This window comes from Hemibagrus wyckioides, linkage group LG05 (genome assembly GCF_019097595.1).
Source record: "Hemibagrus wyckioides isolate EC202008001 linkage group LG05, SWU_Hwy_1.0, whole genome shotgun sequence".
Taxonomy (NCBI): Eukaryota; Metazoa; Chordata; class Actinopteri; order Siluriformes; family Bagridae; genus Hemibagrus; species Hemibagrus wyckioides.
The window spans coordinates 15,622,279-15,641,403 of NC_080714.1; the positions used below are offsets into that span (position 1 = coordinate 15,622,279).

General features: G+C 36.6%; 1 protein-coding gene across 4 annotated transcripts in view; it reads left to right on the top strand.

Annotated features, from left to right (window-relative positions):
- grid2 (glutamate receptor, ionotropic, delta 2) overlaps window positions 1-19,125 on the top strand; it is a 426,076-nt gene that overhangs the window by 261,175 nt on the left and 145,776 nt on the right. For all 4 annotated transcript variants that reach the window (XR_009204631.1, XR_009204632.1, XM_058390630.1 and 1 more), the window contains exon 5: window positions 14,462-14,515. Coding sequence is in view for 2 of the 4 variants with exons in the window: in XM_058390630.1 (XP_058246613.1) it covers window positions 14,462-14,515 (54 nt within the window). In the remaining 2 variants the exon portion in view is untranslated. The remainder of the gene's footprint in view (window positions 1-14,461; window positions 14,516-19,125) is intronic.

A 19,125-nucleotide genomic window follows, 5' to 3' on the forward strand; every position in this document is an offset into this window, starting at 1 on the left:
TAGCCGCTTGAACTCAAGGTTACCAGGCTGAAAGATAAACCTGTCTGTACACATATGGATGCACTACAGGGAGAGATAGAGAGTCATGCCTGGGCAGGCATCATTTACCACCATTCAATCTTGGATTGTAAGAACCTGACAAACACAGTCAAACTTGTGTTACCCCAAGCGCCTTTAAGACCTCTGTTAGGAAAAAATGACCAAAAAGCTAGACTGGAAAAAGTACAACCAGTGTGATCTATTTTAACCTAAGCAACACAAATGAAAGAGGCAAAGCTGTCCAGGTAAATCTCAGATTAGATAATGATATAGGTGAACAATCTGGTGATGTCAAGCGTAGATGCATTTCTAGTAAAGAGCAGATAATCTACATTTTCAAGGTCGTTGTTTCGCAGACCTCCTCGTGCTTTGCAGTCCAGTTTGTACTCAGAACGCTTACTCAAAGTGACAGTAAGGTTGTCAGCTTCATGTGATCTTACTCCTATGACTGATGTGGAAGCAACTTTTTTCCTGTTTCACCGCATTTCCGTCACCCCAGCAAGAAGCAGAACAGGCTTTTTTAAATGCATTATTTAAAATGGAGAGTAGGAGATGATGGCTTCTTTGCTTGGCTATGAGCATTGTACCTCGAGCTCTGAGCCTTTTGTGGCTATGTAATGGTGGCAGCGCTGAAAGAATACCACAGCTCTTGCTTGAGTGAACAGTTTGTATAGGGCAGAGGTGGTTTCTAAAAAAGTTTCTAAAATTATAAAGACATTTTTCTAACAATTTAGCCCATTTGTTCTCTATTTCACCTTTTAACTTTTAGAATGTCAAATTCTTTTCATTTTATAGTTTATAGTGCAGGTTTAGGTGAAATGCACCAAGCTCATAAATGTGAACCATAAACATAAACCATAGCAAAAGTCATAAACCATAGCAATGTTCAAAACCCCTTTTTGGAACTTTTAGTCCACTTTTTATACTTAGGTCTCCTTAACCAACCATGAACTTATAATGACCCAAAGAAAGTAAGTTATTTTTAAGAAAGTAAGTTAGTAAGTAATATTTGTCATTTGACATTTAATTTAAAATTTTAACGAAGCACACTTGCATTTACTCAATTAACATGATTCAAAGTAAGTAAATAAGGAAGTTGATAAAGTAAAATACAATAAAGTGGCAAATTAAATAAATAAATATTGAGACTTTACTAAACTGTGGTGTGTGGGTGCAAATATTAAACCTTGATACTGATATTTAGGTTCAGTATTAAATTTTGCCAGATAAAAAAACAATGTGTAGCAGAACAGACTCAGTGAGAGAGAGAGAGAGAGAGAGAGAGAGAGAGCGAGAGAGAGAGAGAGATACTTTAATCCAAATCCAAACTCTGAGCAGTCAGAGGGTCAAACAAAGTACAGACAATCGGTTGAATAAGGTGTGTTTATATGCTGAGAAGTTAAGAAGTGAAATTGAAATTTTTCAAACAATATTATTTTAAATCATGCAACCTCTGCTGCCAACATGTCCATTAAGGTCTTGCTTCAAATTGGTCAAGTTATGAATGCGATAAAACATTCAGCTTCATTGGCTTATTATTTTACATCAGTGCATTAATATGAATTCTACATTCATGTCAGTTATTATCCGTTATTAATATACTAAAGAAAATATTATATTAGCTTTTATCCTGTTTTAAGGCCATTACAGATATTTAAATAATTATGTAAAGTATTATATTAGAAAAAAACGTTTAATATTGTATCGTTTTTCTTTTTTTTTTTAATTTACTGAATTACTTGGTCGAAACATAAGACAATTCATTTTTTACTTTAAAATGTTTACAGTCAAAAACATATGGTGCAATTTATAAAAGCAGAGTGGAGTATTCAGAGCACAGGAGATGGAAAATTGCATTATTTACAACTCCGACTCACTTCCTCAAAAGCCAGTCCTAAGTATTTATTACTTTACCAATTACAGTCTGCCAGACACTTTCACATCTCAATTAAATTATCCTTACAGTGTATTTAATTTCATTCTGAAAAGAGCATGACTATTTTATATGGATCTGTAGAGGCGATACATCACCTTAGGAGTCTCAGCAGATGTCCTGGTGGGGCAACATAAAACTGCCTACCCTCAGCTCAAATCGTTTAATTTAATCAGTTTAGGATTTATAGAGTATATGTCTGTGTATTTGGATTTTAAACCACTATGCCTCCTAAAACTGTGGAATACACTGGAAAAAAGATACAGAGATAGAAAAATGCCTGCACTCTCAGCATGGTGTGTGAATTCCAGCTCTGGCAGATCGTAATTGGTTTCAACTAGAGATATTTTTAATCTCTTTCACACTTATTATTGATGTTTGTACCTGACTGAAATATTTTCTAGCTAAAATTTTGTATCCTAATTTTTCTAGGAGTATAAACAAATTAGTAGCCTAATTTAAACCACTATAAACTGAAATTGCTAGCTACAGGACCACTGCACATTCAGGTTAACGAGCCTGGGCCTCATTATTTTTTTAAATATTCATATTTGACAACTAGCTCATGCTCATGACTTTTTTTTGTTTACTATTGTCTGTCATACCAGCATGTTTTGGTTCATGTTGTTCAAAGCTAGAAGCAGTAGCTAGATAAATAATATGCAGCAGCAGCCATCCCTGTTTGGACTTGTATGATAGAAATTGATCATCTGTAAAGCTACACAAGAAGACAATAAAAAAAGCCCAAACCTCCTGGCAGAGGCAGAATCTGTGATGCCATCAATCTTCACAAAAGCCACTGAACCACCATCCACAAAGCATCAATGATCCAACTCCACATTTCACAGTGGGGTATCATGTGCTTTTCCTTGTATACTGTCCCCTTTTTGTTGCTGCTCAGCCTTCTGATGACCAAAAAGTCTGATTCTGGTGTCAGTTGCCTACTACACACGATTCTGACTGTAGTTTTAATGAGAAGTTCAGTTGCTATATTTTTTGAGATGCTCTCAAGAAGGGCTTTTTTCTTGAAATTGGGTATCATCTGTAGTTTGGAGGCAGAAACGTGAAGTGCTCTCTGCATTTCAAATGCATTAATTTCTAGTTTACTTGCATCTCAGTCATGCGAGTCCTATCTTATTGCTTGGCGGTTCAGAAGCCTCACACATTGATTATGACTGGGACTGTGAGTAGAGCCTTGAGGGCTCTTGTGTCAGGGGCTTATGGGGAGTTATTGCGTGTCTCAATCAGGTACTCAAGAATCAAAGGCAACTCAGATGGGTTGGAATTGTCCTTAGAGTAAGTGTGATAGCATTCCGTATGCTTCATGATAAAATATTCTTGTTAGAGCTCCATGTAACGAAAGCAAAATTTGAATACTTGTTTTTTTCCCCCTACATTTTAAAGCATTTAGTTTTTTAGCTCTCTTTATTTAATTGCTATTCACACTCTTGGTAACAGCCTATAAATATGATAAGTTGTTACTTTTTTTTCTTTGTTAAACACAATAACATTTGTTTGACACTTAAATCATTACCCATTAAGCATATTTTATTGTGCTGATTTATTTTAAAGGTTCACTTTGTACTTTCCTCTAGAACGCATCTATGTCAGCAGTTTATGCTGCCTAGAAAATGTGCAAGTCACCCTGAATTTACTTTTTGGGTTTTGTGCCATTCACTTCGGGGTATGTGCATCTGCATCTGAGTGTGTTTTCCATTCATTCTCAAACTGGAACTCTCCCGTAGAGAAAGCTTGATGAATGATGACACAGCCATGGCATGTGCTGATAAGCCTGTGGGCGGATTACGCTTCTAATCTGTCAACCCACAATATTTCACATCCTACAATATTACACATACACAGAGCAACTCACTTTAACAGAGTCTACAGCCTGTGTACCTGACTCACCGACATCAACAATCTGGAACCGAACTGAGTATGTAGTGAAAGTTCAGTGATTAAAGTTCTGTAGCAAGAAAGTTTTAAAATGCCTGTAAAGTTTTTCCACACTTTTAAAATGTCTAGCACTCTATGTCCCAATCGTTACATAACAAATAATGTATGATTTCTTGTTACAGCTATTGATCCAGTTGATCCATTTGAATTTAATAATTTAACTTAATGCATGTTATTCATAATCCAGCTGCATCTCCTTTGTAATCGAAGGTTTTTCCCACAAAACAGTAGCTGGTAAAGCAGGCAATTTAGCACTAAATTCTGCCACGTCTTTGTTTTCTAGCAGTAAAGCTGGAGGTGTGTATAACATGACAAAACATTTTGTCAAGTGCTTTTCTAGAAATTTAAATAAGATTCACTTGCTTGTTGCTGTTGTAAGTGATTCCCCTGTGTTGAAGGTTGTTCTAGCTTGATGTTCACTGCCTCTTTGACTCCTCCTCCTTCTGAAACAGTTGTCTCTCTAGTTGTATATATATTTGGCTCCAACTAACACTATTAATAGTGAAAGAGAATTGCTTGTTGGTGTTTGTTGGTGCTTTTAATTCATCAGATAATGCTCCATTAGTTTGGCTATACAGTATTTTGTTGGAACAGGACAAAACATGGCATGCAGTTTATGAGGCTTTTTGTGGCTTGTCATTGAGATTATATCCTCAAGGGGCCTCTATAACTTTTGTACCTTCAGTATACATCTTTCATCTAAGAACAATAATGTAGTGTACTGTACCTCAATTAAGTTGCAAGAGTGGTCCGTAAGGTTCTAATTATGTACCATAAATGAATGTTTGATGTACACCACATTCATTTTCCAGGTCATAGTAAAAGTAGAGAAGCACTACCCATGAGGGTACATCCTCTGTGATAAGCAATAGCAATACTTTTTTCCCTCTTTTTCAGTTTTTGTTTGCTCACATTTTTCCTGCCTCATTCTCCTTAATCAGGACCCCATTAACCAATTGTAGTTGATTTTTCTGTTGATGACCTGTTCCCATGTTACCCCCACAAAAGTAGTAAATTACTACTTAGCAATTAGTACTTAAAGAGTAAAATCTGTCCAAAATATGGACCGATTAGCATACATGTTTGCAAAGCCAAAATTTTGATTAAAACTGCAAGATAATGATTATTATCGTTAATTGGAGGGTAATTTAAAGGGTATAAAATAAAATTAAAATCTTGTAAACAACATAAGAACTTTCTGAATGTCATCTCTGAGCTGAAATATACCCATAATTTTGCTTGTGTAATATCTCCAAAACAGTAATTTTCAGGCTAAGAATAAAAATGTCTGGGCTTTTCATTGTTATGACCTTAACTATGGTCAGGCTTCAAATGGCTGGGAGTTCATTTAATCACTTAGAGCTATAAAATGCCTGAAGGGTGTGGAGGAGACAGTCAGCTTTCAATTTATGTTGTCAAATCTGTATAAAATGAAGGACTTTATTTTCATGAGCACAGTGGTCTACTCCAGGCAGCTTGCACAGCAGAAGGGAACTTCCAAACATGAGCAAAAGTTGATTTCATAATTCACTAGTGCATAACCTCAGTCATTAACATGAGCAACATTAGAAGATTCGGGAACAAATGTTTCAAGGGGGGAATTGAGCACGAGGGAAATTAGCTAACATATCTCTCACCCTGGCTTCACCTGGATGCATCTCTTGTATGTGGCACTCATTTCATGTGCAGATCTTTCATCCCTTTGAGCTTTGGCATTTCTGGCAGTTTCAAAGAAGATGTTTATTATCAGTAAATTGTCATTATATAAAAAAAGATTATGCCAGTAATTGCTGGCTGAGGCACAGTTATTTGCACTACATGAAATGCAATTTATGATTTAATTTCATTTCACACATTGCCTGATATAGTTCAGGTGTGTTAAGAAAATTACTTCTGTGTTGTCCGTTGAAGTTCCAGGACTGTGCTGGCAGTGAGAGTGCCCACTGGGTAGCTGCTTATAAGCAGGCTGTAATTATTTTATGTAAGGCACTACAGCTAGAGAGATAACTGGAAATAGTGTCACTTTAATTTGCCTCACAAAAGACTGATCTGCTGCATCCTCTGGCTTTTATTTATTGCACCACAATGATACAGAGCAGTGCTAGTTGTTTGTTTAATGTCTGAATGTTATAGGTATTGTTATGTTTCAGTTGGGGTTTACTCTTGTAGATAATGAGCTGATGTAGCTTGTTTTATTGGTTTAAATCACTTAAACATATATATATATATGTAACAGCGAAAAATAAGGGAAAATTGGGTGCATGGGGAAAAACGAAATGTTCTTTGCTGGTTCTTTGTGCAAAAGTGAGGGTTAAAGCAGGAGGAAAGAGGAAGACTGTTGATGATTGGGAATATAAGCCTTTATATAATAATATACAACATATACAGTGTACTGGGGGCACAATGACTAAGCCTCACACCTCTGGGGTTGGGGGTACATTTCCTACCACCATGCTGTGTGTGCAGGGTGTTCCCCCTGTGCTTCAGGGTTTCCTCTGGGTACTCTAGTTTCCTTTCCTGTTCCAAAGACACATATTTATACATTGATTACAAACACTACATTGTCCCATAGAGTGTGAATGGTTGTGTGTGGGTTCATCTTTGTGCCCTGAGTCCTCGGGGATAGACTCCAGGCTCACTGAGACCCTGTGTAGGATAAGTGGTACAGAAAATGAATGAAAGAATATACATCATTGATATTCTCTTTGATATGTATTATATTTATTCTTATATATCCTTAAACTACTAGGGAGCTAACATTATTTAAAATAGCTAGCAAACTGGTGGACACTACATTGAGTGTAACATCTGAGTGTTTTTCTAATAAACTATAGCAAATGATTCTGAAAATCCATATTTATGTTATACCTCTTCAGTTACTGCATAAGCAAAGAGGATTAGATGATGAAGAAGGGATTTAGTGGAAGACCTAGAGTTGCCTGCACAGAGCCCTGACCTCAACCCCACTTTGGGAAGTACCCTTAGGGTGAATTGAATTGCTGTCTGTGTCCAAGGTTTTATCAGCATGACATCAGTGCTCCTCACTGTGCAGATCTCACTAATGCCCTTGTGGCTGAATGGGCAAATCCCCACAGCTACGCTCCAAAATCTAGTGGAAAGCCTTCCTGGAAGAGTGGAGGCTTTTGTAACAGCAAGGGGAGGACTAAATCTGAATTGCGATGTTCAACAAGCACATATTTGTGTGTTGGTGAGGTGTCCACATATTTTTTTGGCCATAGAGTATAATTGTAGCAGTTTGAAATTCACTTCACATCTGTAAATGCTTGATTAATTATGATTGACACAGGCATGAAAATATATGCCAACATCTTTCTATTTTACATTAGCAAATGTGATGAGGTATAGAGGTCACAGGAAGTTTATAGAGAGGGACAGAAGAAACAGGTGTCACAATAAGATGGCAACTCTTCAGGCTGTCATAACATATTTTGTAATTACACAATTATACACAAAATGTAACAAAGTCCACTACATGTATGAACTATATTTTTCACTTAACTGTACCTGCATGCATGATATGTACACACTATTAAATAGGTTACAAATGATTTAACATGACAACATTGTCTAATTCATAGGTGTTCATATCTCACCTCATTAGTTAAATAACTTACCTGGCTAGCTGGCTCAAAAGGCACACTCAGACCAGAGAAATTGATCTTCCTCTGCTCTCTCTCTCTCTCTCTCTCTCTCTCTCTCTCACTCTCTACATAATTACTCCGGAGGACACAATCCATGTGATTAAGATAAAATCAGGAATGGACTTCTTACATGGATTCTACATGAAAACTAGCATTAGTGCCAGAGTGAATGGCATGTTATTCACCAACTAAATGTAATGTTGCCTTTTTGCCAGCTGTGAAAATTAGTGTTGCTGGGCAGCACTTAGATGAGAAGTAGCATTTGCCATGGTGATACCAGCTATACTGACTGCAGCGGAAATTAAGTGAATGTGAGATTTTAGAATTCACATTTAGAAAAAAGAGATGAAGCTTTCAAAATGGATGAAATGAATTGTTTCTAAATATCTACTCATCACTACAAACAACAATAAATAATAGCAGATTTGTGTGTGTGTGTGTGTGTGTGTGTGTGACTTTATCACAGTACTGTACCTAAATTTAGAATTCTGTGCAGTTACATATATATAATGCATGACACCATGTTAATAATTCCCCTTGCAGCAACTTGAGATTAAATGTTTGGCTTCAGGGCATGTGGATACGTTTTAGATCATGAACCTGCAAGCTTCTACGCTCCAGCCTGTGTTACAAGAGATTGCAGAATAGAGCTTGTAACAAGCCAGACAAGGTGTATGTGTCTGTATATGTCAGAAACCTTACCGCTGCCCTTGTCTGTACTGTCTGTGTGATTGTCATGTGGTGACAGGAAAGCGTGCTAGTGAATGCATACGCAGTGACATGACGGCTGTACTTATGAAACACTCCACGCTAATTCTACATGATAGAGACCACATGAAAAGCAAGGTTTGAAGAACTGACATTAATGTAAATGTCAGACTGTAGCATACTAACAGCTATGACATATTAAGTCCAATCTGCAAGATGAATCATGTAAAATTACATCTCGAAATAATGTAAAAATACCAGTACTGAGATGTGCACTTCTCTGTCAGTAATTATACTGAACTATAATGAAAGTATTACAATCTTACATGATTATATTCATTTTTTTTTCAGCTCATTCCTACCACAGACCCACAAATGGAAATCCCGTGGTATTAAAGTGAATGTGAAGGATTCACTTTGTCAAAGTAAAGTAAAATAAATAAAGATCTTGCTACATAACACTTCTTGTTTAGACGTGTCCAGGTAAGCAACTAACATGACTGGGTAGTGGCAACAGTTCACATTTAATGCTATTTGTTACTTGTTAAATGCTATAAATAAAATACATGAGTTTGAAGAGGTTTTGACTTTTGACTAATGCCATTGAACAAATAACTCTTGTTTTGTCTTTTTTTCAAAGCCAGTTAAGTTGCATGTAATAAAAATGTACATGCATGTGCTTTGGTGTAACATGATGGATAATCGATAATGATAAAGTGAAGGCACTGAACTGCAGCCATGTTTTTTTCATGATCTGTTATGCTACAGTGTTTTTTGAGTGCTTAGTTCAGTTTTTGTTGTCTTCCAGTTAACAAACCCATTCACAATACCTAAAATTTGTTTAACAAACTCACTTTAAAATATATATATATATATATATATATATAGCCACATTATTTTAGTTATCATTGACAAACTGATGTGAACACTGCACTGTGTTGTCTGTGTACTTCATCTTATGTACGTTAAGGAGTTTTTGAAGAATCTATATCTCACCCACATTAGCTAGTCATGCTATAATTTGGCTACAAACACTAGAAAATAGTTAAAGAACCCATAATGGCATATAAAATAGAGCATTTCAAATTTAGATGAACTTGAATCCCCAGTCACCTGCATAAAAACTAATTATGGATCCCCTTTTAAGTATGTGGGGTGAGATGAGTCACAGGGGTTCTTCATTTGCTTTTATTTGCAGGCAACAAAGCGGATGTCACACAGGAACTGATACAGTGCACTGTGCTTCAATTACTGGAAATCACATTAACCATGATGCTGCAATGTCAACCGATCATCTTCAGTGTTTTGCATCAGTGCCTAATTGCATGATGCCACTTTTCTAAAGTGTACTCCTGTGCTCCGTAGATCCTACATAGTTGATGTTGTACTGTTTTTTTTTTCTTTTTAATCAAGTAGTTATTTGCTAGCATTTTTTTTTTTTACGATCAAAGGATACCTTCCTTCTGGTGTCTGTGTATAATCTAAAGAAACAGTATTGTGTAGTGTCATAGTGCATCATTAATTCTGATCATCGTTGTATCTTGCTCACCATAATGAGTACTCACTATCTTCTCCACCACTTTAAGAACCCAGACAGGTGGAAAATATGGCATAATAACAATAATCATAGTTCTTTGAAAGTGCCATCTTGAAGTACATGCTTCCGCCATGTAATTTGAAGATCTGTGGAACTGGATTAAAATGTGAGTTCCTTAAGTATTTTATGTGAAATATGTGAACTTTTGCAGATCACGAGCACCGGGCTCAATTTGAATGAAAAATGAGTGCGGGTTTTTAATATCATCATTTTAATGGGGGTGTTATGGGCACATGAGAAGAAATAGAGGCCATTAACCAAATTTAGGCTTTAAATCATTTAAAAAAAAAAAGTGACACATGGGTTACACAGTGCAAGTTGCTTAAAACATCTGTTAGGTTAACATACCCAATGTTAGATATTTTTAAACTCAATTTTAAACAAAATAAACTTTACCTAGCTAGTTTGCTGTAAAGCTATAATCACGAAAAAACAACATTTAGCATAAAATACTGATTTGGCTATACAGTGCATGTCAAATCTTGTTTGACTGTTTGGTTATCAAATTTAACAAATTTTATCCCATTGAATATCCCACACATTATCATCAACAGCATTCTGGCTAAAACCATAATAGCTATACACTGGTCAAGTCAAAGTCTGTCTAACACAGATGACAGACAGATGTCTAGTGGGAAATGACTGTGGTAGACAGATTAAGTGTAGCAGTGGGACTCTTCCAATCTCCAGTAGCATGTACTAACTTTTGGAACTTAATTATCAGGATATAATATAAGACCCATAAAGGTCAACCCATAGTTTGAGGGGTATTGAGGAGATTACAGTTTGACAGGTAGAGACTTAAATACTGTATAGCTGAGTTCAAAGGATTCCTTAATAGCAAGTTATTCTATGTGGGGTCTGATATAAGCTGTTGATGTCTATTTTCAGGCTTGTTTAGGTCTCAAAAAAATTATTGCTGTTTTGTCTGAAACTGGAGTACAAGCCAAAACATGTAGCTTATTCTGATTATGCCTCTCCCCTTTATACATACACTACCAGTCAAAAGTTTGGACACACCTTTTAATTCAATGTTTTTTGTTTAGGGATTTATTTTCTACATTCTAGAACAATACTGGAGATTTCAAAACTATGAAATAACACACATGGACTTAAGTAATCCATATGTAATGACAACAAAAAACAGTCAGTTGTTATTTTAAGACACGAAGGTCAGGTGTTCTGGAATAGTTCTTGCAAGAACAGTATTGTCAAGTGCATTTGCAAAACCCATCAAGCACCATGATGAAACTGACTCACATGAAGACCATCCCAGTAAAGCAAGACCAAAACTTACCTCTGCTGCAGAGGAGAAGTTCATTTAGAGTTACCAGCCTCAGAAATCACCAATTAACAGCACCTCAGATTAGAGCCGTTATGAAGGCTTTACAGAGCATCAGTAGCAGACATATCTCAATATCAACTGTTCAAACGAGATTATTGTGTATTTCGGCCGCCTTCAGCATTGTTTTACAATGTAGAAAGAAATAAACATCAGGAAAGACCTGAAAGACCTAGAAGATGTGTCCAAACTTTTGACTGGTAGTGTATGTATTGAAGAAAATCTCATCGAAAAAGTGGGAAGTCAGTGCGAGAAGGGTGGAGATAAGGAAAGTGTGACTGATTACATATTCTGTTCGATGTACTAAACTTAAGGCAATTCACACAGAATTAGGCTACTTTTTAATTTTTTATTCATGAAACATGTCTACTTTAGGACTTTGATAAAAGAACATTTCAGGCAAACTATGTGTGTTAATACTACTTCTCTGTTGGACTGCTTTTGTCACCCAGATCTGTCAACACTGTCCACAGGTTTGCAACTGAAATCCAGTTTCATTGCTTACATTTTATACAAAGTGCTCGTCTTTTCATTAGTATAAAACCAACAGGGGATTTTACGGTGTATTAAAAGTAAGTGCGCTTACTTTTGCTGTTCTGTTTTGAGCAAATAGAGTCTTAATGTCTGAATCGTTGCACATGTATTTTGTGACTGCATCAGATATGTGCTTCACCTCCTCATGTACATACAGTGCAGGACATGAGCTATAGTGTGTAAGTTAAATATCAGTTTGTCCTATATGCCATAATAATTGTGGAAGAAAATAAAATAATCTTAATGTGATAAATACTCTTTAATACTTTATAATTTACTTTAATGGCTTTTGGACTTTTTAAACAGTTTCCCTCCACTGTTCTTCAGAGATCTCTTTCTCTGATATCTTTGCCCAGAGTTGTTGTTGTTTTGTTGTCCCTGTTCAGGGTCACCACAGCAGATCATCCAATCTGCATATTGTGATTTGGCACAGGTTTTACACAACATGACCTTCCTGACGCAACCCTCCTATTTATCCTGGCTTTGGACCTGCACTGAGACTTAACCTCTCAGTGGCTGGGTTGGTTCTCTGCCTGGGAATCAAATCCAGGCTGTGAGCATGCCATCCTGCCACTGGACCACCAGGGAACCCCTGCCCCACCCCACCCCTTGATATATAAGTTATAATTCTGGCAGATGTTGTATGCTCTTCAAAATAGGTCTGGAGTCTAACAGGACACCACAAAATTCTCTTTTGACGTTTGCTTTGGTTTATTGCATTGTTATAAAAATCCACCCACATTTTAATTTTAAATGTTGTCTGTAAATTGTAAAGCACATGTACATCTTTTATTCTATCACTTCGAAAATTATAAAGCGATGTACGTTTTTGCCCTTAGTGAGGTTTACACAGAGTACTCACACCAGGAGTGTTGTTTTCGTGGCCCTAGGTGCACATGTCCCATGTAGACAAGTACTTTTGAGGATAATAACCTGCTACATTTATTTACTGCTCAGAGTGTTTTTAACACAGCACTCCACTCAATTCATATCGGGTTTACATGCTGAATTCTCAATGCCGCTTCCTGGATTAAAGTCAGAGGTAGATGTGCAGGTGACAGTAATGAACAATGAGTAGAAATCTCTGGGTGAATACATGGCTTTGATCTAACAAGCAAACAACCTCACCACAAGCCACTTGTCACTCAGTGAGAAGGAGGCTTGAACCCTGTTCAATGCTGAATCAGAGATGCAGGCACTTTGTCAAATTCTATTGGGTTTTTGTACAGTCCACTTGTTGGCCCCTTTGTTTCTACTGATGTGAAGTGTGTACCTTGGGACTGCCCTCATGTTATTTGAAAGTGTTTTTTTTTTTTTTTTTTCAAAAGAAGGTGGATCTGCTGAAATCCTCTCAAGGGGAGACACTGGCTTAGTCATAGGGCTGTTGTTTACCACATCCTGAAAGCACTGCCAAGTCACATCACAAGTGCCTATTTGTCAGTCTTAGGGACATTGCCAGTATTGATGCATTACTCAATCACACGACTTACAAGATGATGAATTAGTGCTTCAAAGATGCTGCCATTCTAATGGTTAGGATATCACAGTTGTGATTAGGTCACTTGACTTGTATTTACAGCTTTCTTGCTTTTTGTGCACGAGCTAAGCATCGCTCTGTTGCTGTTTGCAGTACATGCTCCAGATAAGTGGAAACATCTGGATATGCAGAGGGTGCATTTTGAATGTATAGGACAGACTGAGTCATACGCTGTGACCGACACACACACACACACACACACACACACACACACAGCAGGCGGTGAAGCATAAGCTGACCCCCTCCACCCACCCACACAACTGCTGGGCCATGGATTGTTATTGTAACCTTGGCAAGCATAAAATATTAATGTCACACGCACGGAGTAACAAAATAAAAGTCGCATCATATTTGGCTCCATCTGTTGTTTGCTTTTTTTTTATTTATTTATTTATTTTTAAGGTGAAGGCGTCTGTAGTAATGCATTACACACTATATAATAACCGCGGTTCCAAAGACAGACTTTTAATAGCTGTTTTATGCATTAAAGATAACAGTTTAACATACGGTCTGTGTTTCGTGCATGAAAAATGGTTTTCTATACGGGTCTTTTCCGAGAAACTATATCTTCATGCTGGGAATAGACAGACTCTTCAGCTCCATTTGCCTAATCAAACATTCTCCACTTGCGTTCCAGTTGATAGGATGCTTTATGCCTCTTGTCTGGGCTGTAATTATGTTTTATTAGGTCTTTGTGAAAGATTAAAACACTATTAGCACTGCACCAACCATCATACTCTCCAGCTGCTGCCTTTGTTTAGAAACAGCATGGTTTATGACACCCGCTTTTAGTCACCTACACAATTACAGATAATGGAATTCAGCCCTGATACAGTGGGCAGGAGAAGCATTGATGGGATTGTAAAGAGGGGTGAAGACAGACATGGAGATGAAGAAGACAGATGAGCGAACATTGCAGATGAGGATGAGAAACATCTATGTAAAATATGCAAATAGGAAATGCAGATTATTGTTTATGAGGAATGTCATGAAAGACAGATGGAAAGGAAGTAAGAGAATTTATAATCTGCAAATTAATGCTCATGCCCATCTGTACACTCTTATGTAGTCATGTAGGATTTGAATAGTAATTATTTAATGCTTCTTTGTGTAGAAGTTCTATCAATGTACTGATTGTTCCTTTCTTTCACAGGTAGTGGAAACTAACCTGGTTGCTTTTGACTGCCACTGGATCATCATAAATGAGGTAAGCTTCTTAAATTTACTAGAAACTAGGTATTACTGAAACCAAGCTACAAAAGCAAATATTTCAACCTTCTTGTCATCTTAATATGAAACAGAATGTCTTCTTCTTTGTTGTTGTTGTTTTTATTCTTTTTCTTCCTCTTCTTTTTCTTCTTCTTCTTCTTCTTCTTCAAAATCCATCAAAGTTTTTTTTTTCAGAGTAAAACACACATTTAACAGTTTATTTGTGAACTCACTGCTCCACAAGCTCCTGCTTTTTCTGCTTCTTTCATGCATTTTTAATGATAACTCTACTTGATACATATCTGTGGTCTGCTGCCATCACTCCCTCTATTAAAGACACTAACACTGTATGATGTTTTAGCAGATTACATGTGTTACCGGAAGATGCTGTGGTACCTGCATTACTAACATCACAGAGCTCAGGTTGCAGTCTTCTGGCATTATTGGAACCGTTAGACATGAAATCTGCTGATTAACCCAAAAATGTACTTTCAGGTTAAAAGTAGCATGTGATATTGGAGCATTATTTGTGAGCACTATCTGTGCATTACTAATAAAATAATAACAATAATGACAACAACAATAATAATAAATAGAAGTAGTAGTAGTAATAGTAGTAGTAGTAGTAGAAATATTTTCATAGACAATAAATACAGTATCTACAGAATAGTTAATCATATTCACTGTTCATGTATGCAAATTAAAAATTTCTGCACTTATTCAAATATGTCCTCTTATCAGCCCAGTGAGGAAATCTACTGTGTGCTCAGTTAAACTGAACAGACATGCAGGAGCAAATCTACTATTTCTAAAGTACAATAATCAATACAGCATTTTGCAAACCTTTTAAAAAACTTTAAAAACCTTTTTTGAAATCTAATTTCATGAAAATACTAATCATTAACATTACATGTTGCACAATTAATTTTGGACTCAAAAAACCCTCCTGACTTTCTACAGTATGCCTGTGTTTCCTTATCTGCCCTATTTTGTGGTCAGCTGATAGAAAAACTGGAACACTCCTCCAGAGTCCTGTTCTTCAAATCTAGTTTTTTGGAAGGTCACAGCACAACCATACAGTCTGCTACCTTTCAAGTGTTCTGGATTCAAATCATAAAGGGTTCACTAATTGGAGCATGCTGGAGCAAGGTGTAAACCTGTTCATGCAGTGAAGTAGGTAATGATAATGATAACGCACCTCTGTTGGCACTGCTTTAGGTGACTGATAAAAGCACAACACTTTATAGATACTCAGTTCCTGTAATTGATTCTCAACCTTAATGGCAATCTTCTCCCTCTCTGCTGCATTGCATTATTTTCATTAGGATATTAAAGGAGTATTATGGCTTATTGGGCATTTGATAACAAATAATTATAACTTTACGGCACATCGGTTCTAAATATAGAAACAGAGATAGGCATCTTGCAGACATGTGTTACACACATGTAAATGCAAATAAAAAATAATAAATACAACAATTGCATATTACTGAATACTGAATATTACCAAGTCTGTTAGAAAATCAGGGTGTTGCAATTGTTCATAATGATTTATTTATTTATTGATTGATTGTAAAGTAAAGAAGATGTTGAGGCTTTCTTTGGGAGTGACAAGGTTGGATAGGATTAGGAACGAGTACATCAGAGGGACAGCTCATGTTGGACATTTGGGGGACAAAGTTAGGGAGGCCAGATTAAGATGGTTTGGACATGTTCAGAGGAGGGAGAGTGAGTATATTGGTAGGAGAATGTTGGACATGGAGCTGCCAGGCAGGAGGCAAAGAGGAAGGCCAAAGAGGAGGTATATGGATGTAATAAATGAGGATATGTAGCTAGTGGGTGCAAGTGTTGAGGATGCAGAAGATAGGGATAGTTGGAGAGAGATGATTCGCTGTGGCGACAACTGAAGGGAAAAGCCAAAAGATAAAGAAGAAGATTATAAAGCGTCCAATACTTTAACCTTCAGTTAAAAAATACACCGGAGTTTATCATTATTTTTACATGATTTCTACTTTATTATTATATGATTATTTCACATCATGTGAGCCACAAAAGAAATAGGAATGCTTTTAGGAATAGCTCAGTTTTTACTTGGATCCTGGATAAGAACTGTAAACTCAAACTAATTAGTAATTAGCTAGTCACAATACTGCTGCAGAGATATGTTTTCCTTGATAATAATCAAGATTCTCTGATATTTGTGTTTGTCCAGTCAGTTGTTTTCAGAAGTATTTGCTACTGTTAGCTGTTATTGTGTTTAGTTGGTTTGTATGCTAGCCGGGCAAGAAGAGTAATTCCACATGAGTACATTACTGTATGTACCACCCTCTAGCATTAACTTGCAGTTTGATCTTGAGCTGATGGTTCTATCTGGGGTTTTACTTAGGGTTTCCTCCTTGGTTTTCTTATATTTGCTATGCCAGTAGATGGATTGGCATGTCTAAATTGCTTGTGTGTGTGATCTAATCCCAGAACAGGATAGTGAAAAATGAATAAATAGATGCTGGACCACAGTTATCTTGACGAGCCTTACTGTTGGATCCTGTAAAACAGGGAGTTACTTAGGAGTTATAAGTAAAAACTAATCATAATGAGCATCTGGAGTGCATCTGCTAAGGTTGAGTTAACTAGCATTCACAGCATGGAAAAAATAATATCCAACATCCAACTCCATGAATTTATATAATCACGAAACACTGAAACAATATCACATTGCGAGCTCTAAATTATCTATGTCATGACTCCTTACATTGCTTATGCCTGGCCTGACTTGACAGTAATCTAAGGGTAGGAAAAACTAACAAAACTGTACCTCTAAACTAGGCCATAACCCTGTAGGCCTCTATTTGTGTCATTCTGATTTAGCTCCACTAATTAAGCATCAAGAGCCTTTTGCATTTGTCAGCTAGGGGTAAAAACAGTAACTGGGCTATGACATTTTCAGGTTCATGAGAGTGTGTCTGCCCTCTAAAGTGCCATCAACTAAGTTTTTAAAGTATGAGTCAACTATTAGGAGGAACTCATGTAGCTTCTGTCCTATTTGCTTGCCTGGTGGCCATAGTTTTTCTTTTAAAAAAAACTTAATTAACATTTGTGAAAGACATTTCTTTTTTTGAGAATGGTGGGCATACAGGATTGTGTTCTGCCCACAAGAAGGGTGGAATCAGGCGCTGTTTGGCCTATGTGCAGGAAAAAGTTTGTCCTTTCCATGTGGGTGGAACCCCAGCAGCATTATGAAGATGACTTGCTTTATGAAAACCAGTCACTGGGAATTAAGTTGTCACAGGTAGAAATGGCAAATTCCCCAAAGTGAGACTTGTCAGACGGTGCAGTTTGGCCACATCTGCTCCCATCTCATCATCCCTGATCATGCCACCAGAAACATGGCTTTGGGCTTAAATTAGTACAAGTTCCTCCTTGGGTCGCATGAGGTATGAGGTATGTGCTCGTGTTCCCTTTTCGCTCTATTCTCCATACTTTATGACTGCACTCACCTTCTTCCCTTAGATTAGCACCCATAAGGGAAATATCTATGATATAAATGGCTATTATAAATAGATGGTCTACTTAATCTCTGGCAGCAGTTATAAAGACAGAGAGTGTGAATGGGGTGTCCTCTGACTAACGGCAAAAGGAGGACAGTGGCCTTGCCGGAAGAATAAATAGTTCACAGTTTATGTAAGATAGAGTTGTTGTGTACCTGGGAGAATCACTGCGAGTAGAGAGAGGCTTTGGGGTCTCAAGAACTTTTGTGCTTGAAGGATTTATCTTGAACTGAAAGTGTGTGAATGTGACTCTTTTCTAACAGTGTTCAATGCTGATTCTAAACAATGATATCATTTGTCATTGTTTCCATGGTACATGAAGTTCCAGTGCTAAAATGATTTACAGTTCATTCGCAGGTACCAGTAGTACTGAAAATGACTTGTATAAGGAATGGTAGAGATCATTAATTGGCTAAATGCGTTTGTCACAGAATTGTAAATTGCTAAATCGTAAATCGATAGTGTAAATTGCTTTCTACCTGACAGTCTTCAGTGAAAGTCTCTCAAAGGTTTGTTCTCTTTTTACAGGTTGATGAAATTTCCTGTAAATACACTCAAAATATAATGGAATGTACTTCTAGTCCTATATTATATACATAAAAATGGCACTAGTAATTCATCCACATTATTGCCCCTTTTAAACTATGAAAAGGTTTCTTTTCTCACATGAATAAAATTAGGTGTTAATATGAGTTGTAACCATAGTAGCTGAGTGCTTGCACAACTTATCCTTACAACCATCACCATTTATGTTTGTGTGGATTAAAATCATAAGAACATTGGAATTATATTATTAGACACATTATGGTTTCATGACCTCAATTTAGTATCTCATGTCTACTTTCAATTTTGCACACAAGTAACTATCAGTGCATGATAAAAAAAATATATAATAAAAGATGTTCTGTTTTATAAGCTTTCAGAAAGTGAGGGTGGAAGCCATATTGTTAAATTGAGCCAAATTAATTCAATGAATGTAATTAATGTAATAATTACAACTAGAACTAATGCAAAAATTTCAATGTACTCAATATACTAGCCTTTTATTAGAAATATATTAACA